At 37.0% G+C, this 17,599-nt stretch overlaps 1 protein-coding gene across 2 annotated transcripts in view; it reads left to right on the forward strand.

Annotated features, from left to right (window-relative positions):
- Positions 1-6,352: 6,352 nt before the first annotated feature.
- Positions 6,353-17,599, forward strand: part of LOC142344775 (uncharacterized) — a 120,691-nt gene continuing 109,444 nt past the window's right edge. Inside the window, exon 1 of one of the 2 annotated variants that reach the window (XM_075396701.1) lies at positions 6,353-6,382. Coding sequence is in view for 1 of the 2 variants with exons in the window: in XM_075396699.1 (XP_075252814.1) it covers positions 15,572-15,605 (34 nt within the window). In the remaining variant the exon portion in view is untranslated. Of the gene's footprint in view, positions 6,383-15,100; positions 15,606-17,599 lie in introns of those variants that run through there. The other variant, XM_075396699.1, reaches the window with a different exon arrangement.

Raw genomic sequence — 17,599 nt, forward strand, 5'->3', positions numbered from 1 at the left:
TCTTTAAATGCATCGGTTTTGTTCAGAAAATCTAGGAGATAAAAGGCAATGATTTTTAATTCATCTCGTTTTTCGACACTCTTAGCTATCACAAGTCTAGCTTCGTGTTCGTTGTTCAGGATTAATAGTACCGTTCGTGGCTTTGGTCTATCCTTTGAAAAATTCCCGAGCATTTTAAGCCCCACGATTTTGCCTCGGACAACAAGAGTTTGTAGGATTGAGCCAAATATTTATTCGGCAGGGAAAATGTTTCTAGTTTTTAATTTTTGGATTCATGATGGATTCCTTGGACTCGAAAAAAATTTGTGATGTTGGGATTCGCGCTGTTCTTCTGGTCGGTTGTTTCGGACATTTGTACCGAGCATGGCACGGTATCCTCCTTTATATTCTTCACGACCACTGTCGCATACCTTTCTGCAATTTTCTCGCCAGACTTTTCACACGCCTCTTCGATTTCCGTCTCCTTCATTTATCTATTTTTGTCTCCATTTTTTCAAACTTTCTCAAAGTTCAGGTTTTTATATGTTTGTCAACTGTATCAATTGTTCTAAATCTGATGAATTCCTCCCTTTCTTTTTTTTAGGCAACCGTTGCAGAGCGTTATGCAGTTAAGACCTAGATTTTTGATTCCATTGACGGAGGCTGGAGTCAGCTCAGTACAGACGGGATAAAAATGGCGATTTGTTTTGCAGGCTACACAAACGAATGCTTTTAGTTATCTTGAATGTTCGATTTACAATTGGTGCACTTTTTGCCCATTGCTAAAGAATAGCACTCTTCTCATCCACATACACCTCTGAAATAATTTCAATTAATGTTTATCCTCAGTTGTACCCTTTTCTGCGCAAAAGGAAGAAATCCGTACATGTTCTTCTAATATTTCATCCTCTGTGTCTGTAATATTTCGGCATTTTGCATGAAATTACTTTTTGGATGGTTCCTACTCAACCCATTCCCCTAGGGAAGTGACGCGTAGGTTACAATCAGTGCACATTCCCTCTATGTCAGGAGTTTTGTTCTCCGTTTCCTTATTTGGCTTCAGCATAACTCGGAATATGAGGAAGCTCGTCACTAGAGAAAAGTTCATCAAGCTCAGTTTCAAGTGCCTTCTCAACCGGTACATTGCTGTGCAAGCTTTGAAAATCTAGGGATACTAATAGCTCATCTTCCCCTAATTTGGTCTTTTAGATTTATATACAACCTTCATTTCAAAATTTTATCAAAAGAGGAATTCAGGGCCACCAAACAAGATCTTAGTTTTCACGTGAAAATGATTGAAATATCACACAATTTTTTCAGGCTTATCGCAAAAGATTTATGTTTCCTCTGTATTGAACAAAAAACTTCGGTTTAAGCTCATTTTTGTTAAGAATTTTAATTGTTTTGAGATAGCGTTCAAATTTTTGGGGTGTTTTTGTAACCTTCTCTTTTGTCCACCTAGAAGACCACTCATTTGGATATTGATTCTAGTTTTTTTTGGTTTTGTTTTGTGATGATCAAAGGAATTCAGTTTCTTGTAAATGAAATTGGTTTCTCATAAGGTACAATGAACGAATAGCATCAGCCATTTTCTTAAAATTTTTGAGGTGGTTTTCAGAGATTAGATTTGAATAAATTTGTACTAGATAACGACAATTCAGCTGGTTTAGTAGCTTCACCTTTAAAATAAATTGGATCTGCATTTGTATGATTTTTAAAGAGTATCTCTGTTTTCTCGACATTTAATGTTAGTTGATTCCCTCTCATGTATGCTTTTATGTCAGGAGTTGTGTTTTCCTTTTTTTAATTGGTTTCTGCTGAACTATGAAAGTCAGGAACCTCGTCACTGAAGTACAGTTCGTTAAGCTCAATTGAAAATCTGTTCTCAATCGGTACATTGCTATACAAGCTTTGACATCGAGGGATGCTATTGGCTCATCTTCATTCAAATTAGTCTTTATACTTTTATTCCACATGCAATTCAATTTTTTGATCAAAAGAAGATTTCAGTTGTTGTTGTTGTTGTTGTTGTTGTTGGGGATTTACAGTTTTCACTGAGGGGATTTTCGTCCCAGGCGTCGTCTTAGAAAATTGTCCTATTATTTCTGCAGATCTGACAGTCACAGCATAGATGCCAGCTACAGATGCTATTTTCGTCGAATCGCTTGTTTACAAACTTCCACATGAAATTTAAAACTCGATTTTTAAGGCCTTTATTCGTATTAAATTCAGTGTGAGCAAACAACTTCTTAATTTTGTCATTGTGAAACTGATTCGATCATCACACAATTTTTTCAGCTTACTCGCAATTTTTTAAGTGAAGTTTCCTCTGTTTTGAACAAAGACATCTGTTTAATTTGTTTTGTGTAGATAGTTTTAATGGTTTCATTCTCAAGTTTTTTAGAAAAAATTGTTGACGTACAACAGAAAAATAAGAGGTTCTAGCAAGGTTCCTCGAGGAACAGCATGTTTAACAGTAGTAAGTTTATGACACAATTTTTTCAGCTTACTCGCAATTGTTTAAGTGATGTTTCCTCTGTTTTGAACAAAGACATCTGCTTAATCTCTTTTGTGTAGATAGTTTTAATGGTTTCATTCTCAAGTTTTTTAGAAAAAATTGTTGACGTACAACAGAAAAATAAGAGGTTCTAGCACGGTTCCTTGAGGAACAGCTTGTTTAACAGTAGTAAGTTTATCACTACAATTAGGCTAGTGCCGAGATGGTCGAGATGGTATTCATTTCTCTTTCTACAAAAAACCATTTGTTTACGTTGTATCTACATAATGTGAAATCCTTTTGCAATGAATTTTATGCATAGTTATATTCATCTTTATCAATAATCGACACTCGGTAAACAGCCTCCCTCTGACAATGTCAGATACTCAAACCCCTTGCTCTAAGTGTTCTATTCACCTCCGAGGAGGTGGAGTTTGGTGCTACGGTTGCGGTACATATATGCATATCAAATGCAGTGGTCTGTCAACTAAAAACGATCACCATCCAAACTTCATTTGCAAACACTGCAGTCAACCTGCAAAAATTGACCCTCAAGAACATGATCCAACACCCTCAATTGAGACACCCCCGGAACCATGTGACTTTTGGAAAAATTTTAAAGACGAACAAATAGAAACACTAAGGAAAATATACAACGAAATAGTTCATTGGAAACCAATCTTCTTTACCATTAGCAAAAATAAAGTAGGCTTCCAAATTGCAGATGTTATGAACATCATTTTCACCAGAACGCTTGAAGATGGGCCTCAGACTGAATGCGCTATGATTTGCACAATGATAATGCGGCATTTACTTCTCGCAAGATCCAAAAGTGAAAATGATGCTTCAATAACAAAAACCTTATCTAAAAGGCTCGATCTGTGGATCAGATGCAAATTCGACAACCTTTTTGTTGAGGCCAAGGCACTTCAGGAACGCTGAAGGAAATTAAATAGAAAACGAGAAGTGGATGAATTTAAAGCCTTTGACAAACAAATGGAGTCCGGTAAGATATCGAATGCTTTACGATGTCTTTCAGACGATGCAAAGGGCGGTGTGCTATCAACATCCGATAAAGTGACTATCAAAGGAAAAAACTGCACCGTACTTGATCTTCTACAAGAAAAGCATCCATGCAGTCAGAAAGCTGATCTTAAGTACGTAGTAACTGACCTGAAAAATCGGGATTTGCCGTTCCATCCCTCTATTTTTGAAAAAATAAATGTCTCTGAAATAAAACGCGCCGCAATGAAAACAAATGGCAGCCATGGCCCATCTGGTCTTGATGCTAGCGAGTGGAGACGACTTTTGACATCATACAAATCCTCCTCAATCGATCTTTGCAAAACAGTGTCCAAACTTGCAATCAGAATTGCCACCGAAGAATTAAATTTCTTGAATTCTTATAACACTTGCCGTCTGATTGCACTAGATAAATGCCCTGGGGTTCGACCAATTGGCATTCGCGAGGTCATAAGACGAATTATAGGCAGGAGTATAGTAAAGTGCGTTAAACGAGATCTCCATTTACTTGGGGGAAACGTACAGATGTGCCTTGGACAAAAGAGTGGCATCGAACATGCTATCCACGCACTCCGGCAGCGCTTTCTTGAAAATCGTACAGAAGGTATCCTACTGATTGATGCCAGGAACGCGTTTAATAGCTTGAATAGAGATCTGGCTCTAAAAAACATCAGAAAGCTTTGTCCCTCAATTTATACAGCAATCAGAAACTCGTATAAGACCCCATCAGACCTCTTCATTGATAAAAGAGTAATCAAGTCTCAAGAAGGAACAACACAAGGTGATCCAATAGCCATGGCAATGTACGGAGTTGCTATACTTCCTCTCATCGACATGCTCGAAGATCAAAATTTGACTCATAAATGGTACGCAGATGACGGTAATGTGGCCGGTAGTCTTGAATCACTGCGATTCGTGCTAGATAAGCTCTACGAACATGGCAGTGCATTCGGTTATAATGTGATCAAATGTCATCTTATTACAAAACCTGAGTTTGTTCAGAAGGCGAACAAAGTTTTTTCGGGATTAGATGTTGATGTTATTGAAGGTCATCGAGTCCTAGGTTCAGTTATTGGTTCTGATGATAGTTGTAACGACTTTCTGAAAGAAAAGTCAGTGAACTACTCCAACATGCTTGAGAAACTCGCTAAACATAGTAAGTTGTCCCCTCAGAATGTGTACAAATCATTTACGAACGGATTGCAACACAAGTTGACTTTTATTGCTAGAACTACTCCAAACGCGGACAGTCTGCTGGGGGAAGCCGAAAAAATAATTGATAAAAATCTTATACCTTCAATGTTGAATCATCCCTCTTACAGTGACAGATACCGGAAGGTTTTCTCTCTTCCTCTTAAAGAGGGTGGGCTGAACATTATTCTTCCTGAAGACAGGGCAAACGAATATGAAAGATCTATTCGGGTTTGTGAGCCGTTACAGAATCAAAACGCAATAGATGCAGAGTTTTATCAGGAGAAAATACTTCAGAAAATCAGAAAAGAAAAACAGGAACAAGCTATAGCGAAAAAGTTGGCAATCAAAGATCTCATCAATGATGAAGAGGCATATTCTCTAGATTTGGCTATGGAAAAAGGAGCATCATGCTGGCTAAATGCACTTCCATTGAAAAGATATCATTTTGATTTAACCAAGGGAGAGTTTAGAGATGGAATTGCTCTTAGATATGGATGGGATCCCGTAAAATTGCCATCAAGATGCGCATGTGGAGAAAACTTTAATGTAGCCCATGCTCTTCATTGTCCAAAAGGTGGCTATACGCACATAAGACACAATGACATCCGTGACTCTTTTGCCAACCTGCTCAATGAGGTCTGCGATGATGTCGAAGTAGAGCCCTGTCTTCAGTCTTTGCAAGGGGAAGCCTTCGCAAATAGAACTACTACTATTGATGACGACGCTCGACTAGATATCAAAGCTAATGGTTTCTTCGATTCACGCTTCAGCAGAACGTTCTTTGATGTGAAAGTGTTTAATCCGTATGCGAAGAGTTGCCCAAGAAGCATACCGGATTCCTACAAATATCACGAGTCCATCAAGAAGCTGAAATACGAACAAAGGATAATCGGCGTCGAGATAGCCACCTTCTGTCCGTTAATCTTCTCGTGTACAGGAGGAGCTGGTCCATCAGCATCAAAAGCCATACAGAGATTGGCTTCTAGGATCAGCGATAAGAAAGAAGATTCATATTCGGACGTGATCACGTACATAAGGACAAAATTAACTTTCGCTCTTTTACGTAGCTCCATACTCTGCCTCCGTGGCGCGCGCTCCATGCGCAGGCGCCCTGCAGTAGAAGCGTCAATAGGAACCATTGTAGAGGAAGGGAGGCTGTTATGCTAAATTCTTGATATTTTTTCTAATCTTGATTCAAAATCACTGCATATTATACTTTAATTGCTACTTACCATATCTATCTTGTCCATAGTTCTGATGCTTTATTTTCTTTATCCTTTGCATCTGGTGCTTCAATTTTTGACTACTGTCAGAATTTATAAATACACATAGGAGTTGACTTGCTGCCCCCGAGTTGACCGACTACCCTTTTAGGGGAGGGGCTTTCTCTTAATTGACGTTTAAAAAAAAATTGCTTCAAAGGTCCGTCACTGTGCAGAATGATGGCACACAAGGTGAAGAAGGAGATTAAAGAAACTCGCAAGTTTTAATATGAAGTTGTTGGGGAGCCGAAACTTCAACTGGTACAAAGGAAACCTTTAGCCATCGATTCACATCCGCAGAAGATCTATTTTCAGGAGAACCTATTTGATGCCAAGATTTCATCCCTATACTTATCCCATAAACAGTTTTTCACCTATTTAATAAGTTTATCACAAGCCTAATTGTTGTGATAAACTTATTAAATAGGTTATGCTCTAAACAATGACACGACAGTCAAACCCTTGCAAGTGCAGTGTGTGTAAACGGAACATCAAAGACAATGATAAATCGGCAATATCATGCGAGAAGTGTGAGCTTTGGTTCCATGGTCCATGTGTATCTCTATCAGTTGACGATGTGGACTGGCTTGGAGCAAGGAAAAACTGCAAATGGATTTGTGATACCTTTGATAGTGATCAGCTCTTCCCATCCGAAGCTAAGTTGACAAAGACTTTAGATGAGAATAAAATTGCTGACAAAGTTGCTGTTGCCTTGTCTGCTAAAATCGGTACTGAAATACCAAAAATAATTGAGCTAGCATTGCCTAATCATATCAAGGACAATTTCGAAAAAGTTTTCAACGAGACTTTGCCATCTTTTCGTGATGCTGTTCTAACGAATAAGAAAATTAAGGGGCACAAAACGGCTAATGAGCCAATGCAGTTTCTGATTAACGGTCTGCCCGAAATTGCAAATTCTTATAACAAACTTAAAAAGTCTGACACGAAGCTTCTTGACAAGGTTATCACTTTTATGGGTCTGAAATCAGACGGAAATATTGTGCAAGCAAGACGCCTTGGAAAGTTCAAAAACCCTGCTAACAATGAAAGACGATATCAAAAAGTTTTTGACGCAATCCGATCGAGAATTGGAAAAGAAGATTCTGTCAAAGAGATTTCAGATGATCGGTGAAGGCAAAAGTAAAAAGGATTTTCGAATCAAAAATTTACAACTTTTCTACCAGGGAAACCTGGTGAACTTGAATGAATCGGTAAATTGACTAACAACGAATGCTAATTGTCTACTTGTAAATTGCCAATCTGTCAATTGTCTTGAAAAACGATTAAAATTGCTGAAATTATTGCAGGTGGAAAAAAATTAGCTTAATATTCCTTACAGAAACTTGGCTCGATAACCAGATCACAGATTCTGAAATATTTCCTGGTGGATCACACACTGTTATTTCACGCTTAGACAGAAAAAAAGGTGGACATGGCGGAGTTTTAATAGCAGCATCGTCTGCTATGTCCCATCTAGTATTTGATTTATCAGTAGACAGTTACCCCTTTTCAGCTGCTTGTGTAGTTGTCCAAATAGAAAAAGCTGAGTTCTTTATTGTAGTGTACAGACCGCCAGCGTCTTCGAAATTCTTCTTTAGCAATCATATTTTGATGGAATCGATTTCATTTTATATCAACAATTTTAATACATTCTGCCTTAAACGTGGTTTGAATTCGAATTTCAAGTTCTATGTTGTAGGTGATTTTAACATGCCCAAGGTAGCTTGGGCATGTCTCTCCTCGTCTAGTTCTTCAGATAATGTTTTATTGGATTTTTTCACGGACTTAGGTCTAAATCAAATAATTAATGAGGCTACGCACATTCGTGGGAACTGCCTAGATCTCATTTTCACTTCTCTAGAGTCAATGCCATTCCATCTCCCATAAGAGCCTTTCTCAGATCACTTTCCAATAATTTTCCAAGTTCCACTCATCAATAATTACAGAAGTATACGCATCTCTACTTACTCGAAATCATCTTTCAGTATTCAAGCGTTCAATCAAGAGCTTTTTTCGCTGTACGAGCTTCTAACTTTCCAAATTAAAGCCTCTGATTTCGTTTCATTATGGTACTATGAGCTGAAAAAAGCGTTCTCGGTTTCGATAGCTAAGAAACGCCGAAAACGTGTATCAGCTCCGTTTTTCTACTCTTCGCAAACCATGCATTTGTTAAATAAAAGCGAGACGATCAAGAGAAGGCTGGAAAAAGATTGGACACTATCGGACTCATTGAAAATGAGGGAAAGTCAGAAAGAGCTTTCAGAGTCAATTGAACTTGACACGAGTGTTCTTATTGAGAAATGTAATTTGACGAGCAGGAATGACTGTTTCAAGCTACTCAGGACTCTCAAAGAGACTAGCGCTTTTCCGCCTGCGATGAATTACGACGGTGTCAGTTTTTCAACTGACGATAAAAAGGCAAATGCATTCAATGATTTTTTCAGCTCTGTCTATAGTTGTAAAATTCACGAAAATGTTCCAATAGCTTTAGATTCGAGTATTAAATTACAAAACGTTACGTTTGGAGTTCTGGAAATTGAAAAAATATTGAGCAAATGTGATGACAGTTCTTCAATGGGCTCAGATCAAGTACCATCTTTCTTGCTTCGTGATGGCTGTCAAGTTTTAGCCCCAGCAGTTATGGCATTATTTCAAGTTATTCAAAAGTCCTCGCATTGGCCTAAGGAATGGAAAACCTCATATATCACACCACTACACAAAAATGGTTCAACAATTGACGTTAAAAACTATCGTCCGATCAGCTTGCTTCCAAAACTTTCTATTGTTTTTGAAAAAATGTTGTTCAATTTTTTGTATCCACTAGCTAGGCCGCTAGTCACAAACGCTCAGCACGGTTTTATGAAGAGACGCAGCACAACTACTGAACTTATTTCATATTTTGATGTTCTTTACAACAATCTTGACAAAAATTTTCCTTGTGCTAGCGTCTATTTTGATATCAAAAAGGCTTTTGATTCCGTTCCGCATCATAATTTACTAAGAAAACTGGCAGCATTTGGGTTTGACGACGCTTTTCTTCATCTTTTTTCGGATTATCTCGAAGATCGACACCAAATTGTCCGTATAGGATCTTGTTGTTCTAGGCCCTCCGTTGTAACATCTGATGTCCCACAAGGAAGTGTCCTTGGACCACTTCTGTTTATCTTGTACATGAACGATCTTGTTGTCCATGTGCAAAACTCCCATGTTTACTTATATGCCGACAAACTAAAGCTGCTATGCGTTGATTGTTTCGAAGTTCTGCAATGTGACATCAATGGTATTTATGAATGGTCACGCAAAAATCAACTTGAATTTCATCCAGAAAAGTGTAAAGCAATGAACTTTAAATGCAGCCAGTCTCCCTTATTTCTAGGAGAAGCGGAAATTCTTTTCACTAGAGAGATTATGGATTTGGGAATGCTAGTTACTGAAGATCTCTGTTGGACAACACATGTTGAGACGAAACTTGCGAAATGTAATAAAATTTTTAATTTTTTGAAAAGAAGCATACCGTTTCAAGTTTCTATTCTCCGCAAGAAAACGTTGTACCAAACGATGATTCTATCTGTGCTACTTTACTGCTCCCAAGCTTGGTGTATTACAACTGGTATTTTGAAAGTGTTAGAAAAGTTTCAGCGCAAAGTGTTGCGCTGGGTTATTAGGTCTGAGGATTACAACGAGACACTTTCAAAACTAAATTTGTATCCAATTTGCTATCAAATTGCGCGAGCTGACCTTATTCTACTATGGAAAACTTGGCATGGAACAATGGAGAGTGACTTAAAGCTGCATGTCAGTAGTACGACACTCAGCTCCCGAGGATCAGTCAAAACCTTTTTTGAACAACCGTTGAACAAAAAATTCAAAACTGACAACTGTTTTCTTAGTCGAACTATCCACTCCGCCAATTACTTAATTTCTATCAACGTCATTGACTTTAGGTCATCTTTCAATATTTTTTGTAAGAATTTAGATAATTTTCTCATAGCCAAAACACTTTCTTTTAATTACTTTCGGCCATGTACATGTTTTCTTAAATGTCGCTGTGTGGACTGCAGATCTTAATTTGCTACTGTGCTTTGTTAATTTGTACTGTCATGTCTTTCTTTTACTATGTATTCCTCTTGTTGGAATTTAAGTCTTTTACTACTACTACTCATCAATAGGCGGATATAAGAAAGGCTTGTAGTTGCATTAAGTTTTTTTTTAGCAACTTGATGAATGAAGAAAGATACTAGATACCTGTTACCAAACAAATAAAAACTATTTGTGTGTCTGTATAAATCATTTACACTTATTGTATTTTTAGCGTCAGCTATTCCTTCAATAATATAGTGCTCTCTCGTAATGAATAATTCAAGTGTTGGGCCGTGACGCTTGAGTGCTCGCTCTTTATCTGCGAGAGTTGCTTCATGTGTGATATTTATCGAAATGTCAGTACATAAATTTATCGAAATGTCGCTTCAATTTATCGAAACGTCAGTACATAAATTTCAATATCAAGTCGAGATTAAGTCCGGTTTTGGGTCAATGGTCGCTGGAACGATCGAGAACTGTGGAGGACCTTGGTATCACTATGAACGACAGCCTCACTTGGAAGGAACATGTAGAATTGCGGACTCGTAAAGCCAACAAATTCTTCCACCAAATTAAAAGAAACATCATATCTCCTGACGGTTACTGCAAAACTAAATCTTTATAAGAGTACGCTTATTCCAATCTTAATCTATGGATCTAACTGGTATATGCCTTCAAAATCTGACATGCGACTCCTTGAAAAATCTCAAGAAAATGTTTCGAAATGGATCCTACCGAACTTTGATTATTGCGAACGACTGAGATCCCTGAACTTATTACCTCTCAACTATTACATTGTGCTAACAGATCTTCTCTTGCTATCGAAATTGGTGAATAATTTTTATGCGTTCAACATCAGCGAGCATATTAATATTGTGCAAAGACGGTCAAGTTTTCGGTTTGTGTTGCCTGAAATCAAAAAAGAATTTCAGCGGTCAAATTTTTTCTATCGAACCACATATAGAGCAAATATCATTGATTCAAATGTTAATTTCTTTCAACCAGTCGGACTCAAAAATCGAATCTTGATATGGAAGTACTATAATATTTATTTCAGCATCAAAAAGTCGTGTTCCATAACATTTATCTGTCTCTGCGAAAAATGTCGGTCCTCAAACGAAACAAACTTAACAAACAAACTTAAACTGGTATGATTCATCTATTTATATAATTTTTGCGGGAGCAGTCCCTCACGTTTGTGGAAGCAATAATAATAATAATAATAATAATAATAATAATAATAATAATAATAATAATAATAATAATAATAATATGGAGAGTAATTTTCTGAATCAATTTCGGTCTTACCCATTATAGCCCCCCCCAAGTAGTAGTAGTAGTAGTAGTAGTAGTAGTAGTAGTAGTAGTAGTAGTAGTAGTAGTAGTAGTAGTAGTAGTAGTAGGGATTTGGCCCTTCGGTGTCGTCGGGCGCGGGGACTGTGTCCCGGTTCTTTGTCCATGGTTGCTGTTAAATTTTTCACGTATCGCCGACTAGTTCGTTGTAACTTGTTTCAAAATGATGCCACAGATAATTGAGTAGTCGACCTTTCAAACCCACTGCATTTCCGAATTGTAAGCTGTGTGGAAGTCTATTCACAAGAGCACAAGTTCTAAAGAAGAAGCTTTGCTGACAAATTTCAAGGCGTGGTTTTGAATGTTCGAATTTCAGTTCGTTTTCACTCCGTAATGAACGTGTGGTGGTCCTCAAGCAGACAAATTGATCAATATTGAAGTTGAAATGACCGGTAAGAATTTTAGAAAGAAAAAGTAAATCCTGTAATTGTAGATATAAAGAGAGCGGTAAGATACGATTGCAATAAAGTAGTTCTCTATAATTGTTATTGCTCGTGCTGTTGATCCATTTCAAACTCTTTTTCTGAACACTTTCAAGTACTTTTGTGTTTGTTACATTAGCAAACCAACAAACACTTCCGTATAATAAAACGGGCAATACCATAGATTTGTACAAGTTTAATTTAATTGACGGAGTTAGGTGTGGTGAGCTTCTTTTTAACATGAAAAGAACTCCGAGCGCTTTGTTCGCGGACTTTTTTATGTGGATGTCCCACGTAAGATCACTTGTTACATAAACTCCTAAATCCTTCTGTACGTGTACTTTTTCGATCCAGGTTCCAGAAAAGTTAAAGTGATGCATGGAATTAGACATTGAGATATGAGAGCATTTTTTGACGTTTAAGGGGAGTTTATGTTGTTCACTCCATTTCATCACCCTAGTAAGATCGATCTGACAAACGAGACTGGACCTATTAACTGATATGAATTTAGCGTCGTCGGCACAAAGGAGAGGAATAACAGCTCTGCAACTTTCTGGTAAATCGTTGACGTAGATTACAAAGAAGAGGGATGCCAGAAGAGATCCCTGCGGAACTCCACTTGTAACGTTAACACTTTCAGAAAAATGACCGTTGATTCTAACTCTTTGAGTCCTTCCGATTAGGTAAGATTGCAATAATTTGATAACTTTCCCGCGGACACCAAGATTGAATAGTTTTGTTAAAAGAATACCGTGATCGACATTATCAAACGCTTTCTCATAGTCGGTATAAATTATGTCAATATTTTCTTTTGAATCAATTGATTTATAGATAGCTTCTAGGTAAACCAAGAGTTGAACGACGCATGAGCGACCTTTTCGAAAACCGTATTGGGCTTGATGAAATATTGGTTCTAAATGCCGGTAAAGACATATAAACAAACAACGTTCAAAAATTTTAGATGCAATTGACAGAAGAGAAACCTGCCTCTAATTCTCTACCTCAGCCTTACAACCTTTTTTGTAGGTGGGAACAACTACTGAGTTTTTCCAGCTACCTGGAAAAACACTCGTTTGTTTTATTTTGTAGAAAATCTGGTTTAGGGATTTACTGACTGCCCTTGAACACCTTTTGTATACAATTGCAGGAATTTCGTCCGGACCTTTTGCTTTGTGAACATCCAAATTTTCGCAGATCTTTTCAATCGTTTGTTGGGAAATATCAAAATCTGTAAATAAGGGTAGCAATGGGGGCGAATTGTTAGGGACGAAGCTGGAAGAAATTTTGAAAATTGAGGCAAAATATTTTGAGGCAAGCTCTTAGTGGTCATATAACCCATGTCCCCCAATCATGGTAATTGTATCATAATGAGGGGGGCTTTAATAAGACCGAAATTAGTTGCAATGGTTCTATCAGTCGTCTTAAAAGCAACAGCGAAAATCATGAAAGTTCATTACATTTGGTCCCATTGTAATGGAAAAGACCGAATTACTCTTACAGATTATGAATGACGAACGTCTACTCTTTTGATGGGTTGTTCATCTTTGGGATTATTTTGGCATGTACCTGTGCATATATTAAGAGAGTACCTCGATTAAAGGAGTTCTTTCTCTCTGAGAAGAACGGGTTCTTCGGAATATTTTATAAAGCTTCAGTTATTGGAACCCGGTTGCACTTTCTGGTTTCTGCTATGTGTATTCTTTCTGTATTTTATCTTATTTTTGTACAATAATATTGTCTAAATGGCTGGAGGAGGGTTTCAACTCAGAGGTGCTGACGCCAATTTCAATTCACGATGTGTATCTGCCTTCCAATCTTTCGGAAACACGATTGACCCTGTTCTTATTGAACAGAAATCAGACGATGCTCGATTCAAGATTCCAGACGTTCCTCCTGTACAGAGCACTACAAGTAAGCGGAAAACTGTAAATACCACCTTTGACTGTAGAGATCAGAAAGCGCCTTATAAAAAGTACATAAAATATTCGTTGGCATCAGTTGATGCTACTGGACAATTTGGGAATGTGGGTGGAGATAGGTTAAATTCAGCGGTTGCTTTTGACTTTTTGGAGGAATTGAAGCGGAGAAAATCAGAGAAATTAATAGAACCAATGGCATGTGATTCTGGCAGTATGAATGATAATAGTTCCAAGCGTTTTGCGAAACACGACAATTGCAAAGTCATAATGCCTGAATACAGTTTTGGCAGAAAAGTTGACAAAAAGAAAGCGATCCGGAAAGTTTCCGATGGAGAATTTTCTGCAGACACAGTAAATATCAAAGATTCCAATCACAGAACTGTTCAACTTTCACACCTGGCGGAAGAAGATGAAGAGTTTTAATTGTATTTATTTTTGTGCTATTTTGTTGACAAATAGATGCAGTAAATTGTGTTTATGATGTATACTTCAAAATATTTGTCTTTATTTTGCAGAATATGATTATGTTAATGGTTTCCCGTTATTTGAAAATTATTCAAAACACGTTTTTTTCTTGCATCTTTGACTTACTGTTCGATGTTAGCAAACAATCTATGAAAATTGACGAAATTAAGCATTTGGGTCAAAGTCTTGAGAGAATGTCCATTTTCATATAAATCAATCTTTAAATGTCAAAGATTATCTGGGAAGCGTTCTTGGAGAATGAAGAGTTATCTTCTCTTTAATCTTACCTTATCATTGATTTATGAGAGCGTAGACTTCATCAGTATTTTTACTTTAGCTTTGATCTTGCTTTCGTAATCAGTGTTTTGGTCTTGAACTTTATTTATGTTTTGCAATTCTGCAAGGGTTTGTTTTCTTGTATGCTTAACTAAGTGTGCAACCTCGAACTTTCAGTGTCATATCAATTTAGTTCTATTTCTTGAAAGCTTTAATTTGCAATTTTTGCATTCTTGTGGTCTATTATTAAAAGAATTCAAACATATTCCATTAAGCGGCGAGAAATGTTTTGGTAACTGTTTGCTCAATTTCTGAATAGAGCCACTCAAATTTGATCAGCAATTCTTATCACCCTGATTGCGATACCTGAATAGTTGATCAATTTGATACAAAGTGACGCTAGAACACAGCAATTCAGTGCATCAGACGTAAGCTAATTTAATTTCATATTTGTGTTGATAAATTATTCGAACGAGTCGTATTTTGTAGGAAAAATTTGCTAGACGATTTTGCTAGCTTAGACTAATTGACCTAACTAAATCTCAACTGAAAGTAAGATGAATTTGACGCCTTGAAGTCTGTGCGCATGTATAGCTGAGTTAATAAGGGTTAGGTCTGATATCAATTTTGTCCTTTTTCTCACTTTGTTGCCATTAAATAGTTGATATTGGCGGCGTACCAAATCACAGCAAATAGTTAAATTTGTTCCACCATCAAATCAACCTTCTCTCAAATTTAACGTTTCAACTTTGTTAAAATTGACCAAAAAGAAATCAGAAAAGGTGAAACAAGTTAATTTCAGCAGTCAATTTGCATTGGGTGCTTTGTTTCTTTTTCATTCGTGTAAATGCGTTGGAGGTATTGGTGGTGGCAGTGAATGCTGTGACGTTGCTTTGTTTTGAAGAGAGAGCGAGCGAGTTATTTGAGATTATATATCCCTGGATAATTTGCTCAATTTTTAGTGGTGCCATTTTTGGTCTGAGCTTCCCCCGCAGCTAATTTCCTTCGCCTTGTTCCCCCAATTTTCCTCAGCCATTTGCTGTTGACAAAAATAGCTGTTTCTACTGTTATCTCGACGTGAATTCACCTTCGAGCACATCTATGTTGCTGCATAACCTTGTGGCTCATTACACGGGTAAGTACAGATGCATACATCGTTACATTGTGAAAATTGCTGTAAGATCTTCAAATTGTTTTAAAATATTCGGAATTTCTATCAGCGTTAACTTTTTGTATGTACGGAATGTTATGAAATATTTATCAGTTTATAATTGTGCGTTCCTTTACAAATTAGATGAAACAGAAAAAGAGTCGCATGCTATGGGAGCCCAAATTTTGAGTTCTCTCTCGCTTGCTTTTTAAATTAAAGACTACTTTTTGAATGCATAATTGTTGAACTAAACGGAATTTCTGGATTGAGTTCTGTAAACATTTCATTTTATGCTGAAAGAAAAATTGTAGCCTTCATGTGGAAAAGAAATGAATCAAAGTAGAATTCTCTATCATTTTAATTCGATTTTGCTCAGATGACGGAATACTGTTTTTACAGTGATAATAGTTAAGACTCTATACTCTTGTGAATGAACAATAGTGGTGCATGAACCTATCAAATTCAAGAAATAAAATGACATTTATTAAGTTTTCTTACGGTGAATTAAGACGTGAATGAAGACGACAGTTGACTCTTAGGTCTGTTTTCCAACTTAAAAACTTTGGAGTTAAAATTCATAAATGTTAGCTGAGCAGAAGTCGGCTTAGCAGAAATTCAATATTTGATCGATTTTTATTTAGATTGCGAAGTCGAAAGTTCAGTTTGGCTTCTTTGAAGACTTGGAGTCATTTTTGACTGCTAAGAGATGCACACTTAGATAATATGTTTGTGAGGTAGTATTTGTTCATTTATTTTTTTAAAATATCGTTGGAAATTTCTGCTTAATGTTGACTAGCGTTTGAATTAGAATTTGTGTTGCACTTATGTTGTGCGACTGATTAATGTATAAGTTTTATACTGGCTGGATAATTAAGAAGGATGTTGTTAGTTTTATTTTTGACTGTTGAGACTGTTAGAGACTGTTTTGGTGGAGACTACAACCTAAGTTCTATAGTTCCTTGTCCTGCCATATAAGTTTCCAGGCGTTCGATTTATCTTAGCGTAATCTAGTGCGATCAGGAGTTTTGCCTTTCGGCATGTTGTCAGACTGGTCAGGTGTTTGCTGCTCACAGTATTTTGCGCAGATGATCTGGGGTTGCTATCTGGTCCAAATTCGAAATTTGGCTAACTTCTTTGTCCAAGCCTAATTATAAGTACGCAAGAATACAAAAATTTCGCCATATCTTGAACGCATATCTGGTCGAGCCGTTCCTGCTCGGGCGGAATTGTAGAGGAGCAGGACTATCATGATCTTCCGTTTAACATGGGGACTGTCTTGCAGGAGAAAAGCCACCACACCAGTCCCGATAATGTTCTATTGACAAAGTGAAAAAAAGGAAAAAAGATTTTGAAAAGTTCTTCATTGGTTCTTCAAAAATTGGAAAACTCACCCAGGAGTTTATTTAGCCCAAACTTTGCATTTCGGGCATCAAAATTATTATTTTTTTTTGCGAAACTTCGACTAATTTCAATTTTCTCGGACTTGGGCTCAATTTTTTTGGGCAAATTTTTCATGAACAAAAAGTGGGTAAAAATTCAATTTCAACTTTTTCACGTTGTATTTGAAATTTTTGATAACTCACGTGCTATTTTAACTAGTTGGACGATTGGGATTTATAGAACCTCAACTGCTCAATTTAGATACCAGCAAACTCTTTTTGAAAAGGGCCCTTTTCCCCCAACCGTCAAAGTTATATCCTAAATTTGACAAAAGGTCAAATCAACCCTTTTTAGTCAGAAGTCGTCAGAAATTCGAAAGTTTTTTTAAATAGATTTTGCGCTGTGAATTTTGAAATCTGTGTTTTCTAACACCCCTTTATGTGCTTGATCGAATTGCTTTATAAAAAAATACATTTCAACCACCTCACCGGCAATATCTTAGCTTACAAGCATATTTCGAATAGATTTCAGTTTTTCACCATTTTGGGCCGCTTCAATAGTTCTATAAAAGTAACTCAAGTTCAGGAGGATGTGCGAGA

Source organism: Convolutriloba macropyga, chromosome 8 (genome assembly GCF_964194025.1).
Source record: "Convolutriloba macropyga chromosome 8, txConMacr16.3, whole genome shotgun sequence".
NCBI lineage: Eukaryota > Metazoa > Xenacoelomorpha > Acoela > Convolutidae > Convolutriloba > Convolutriloba macropyga.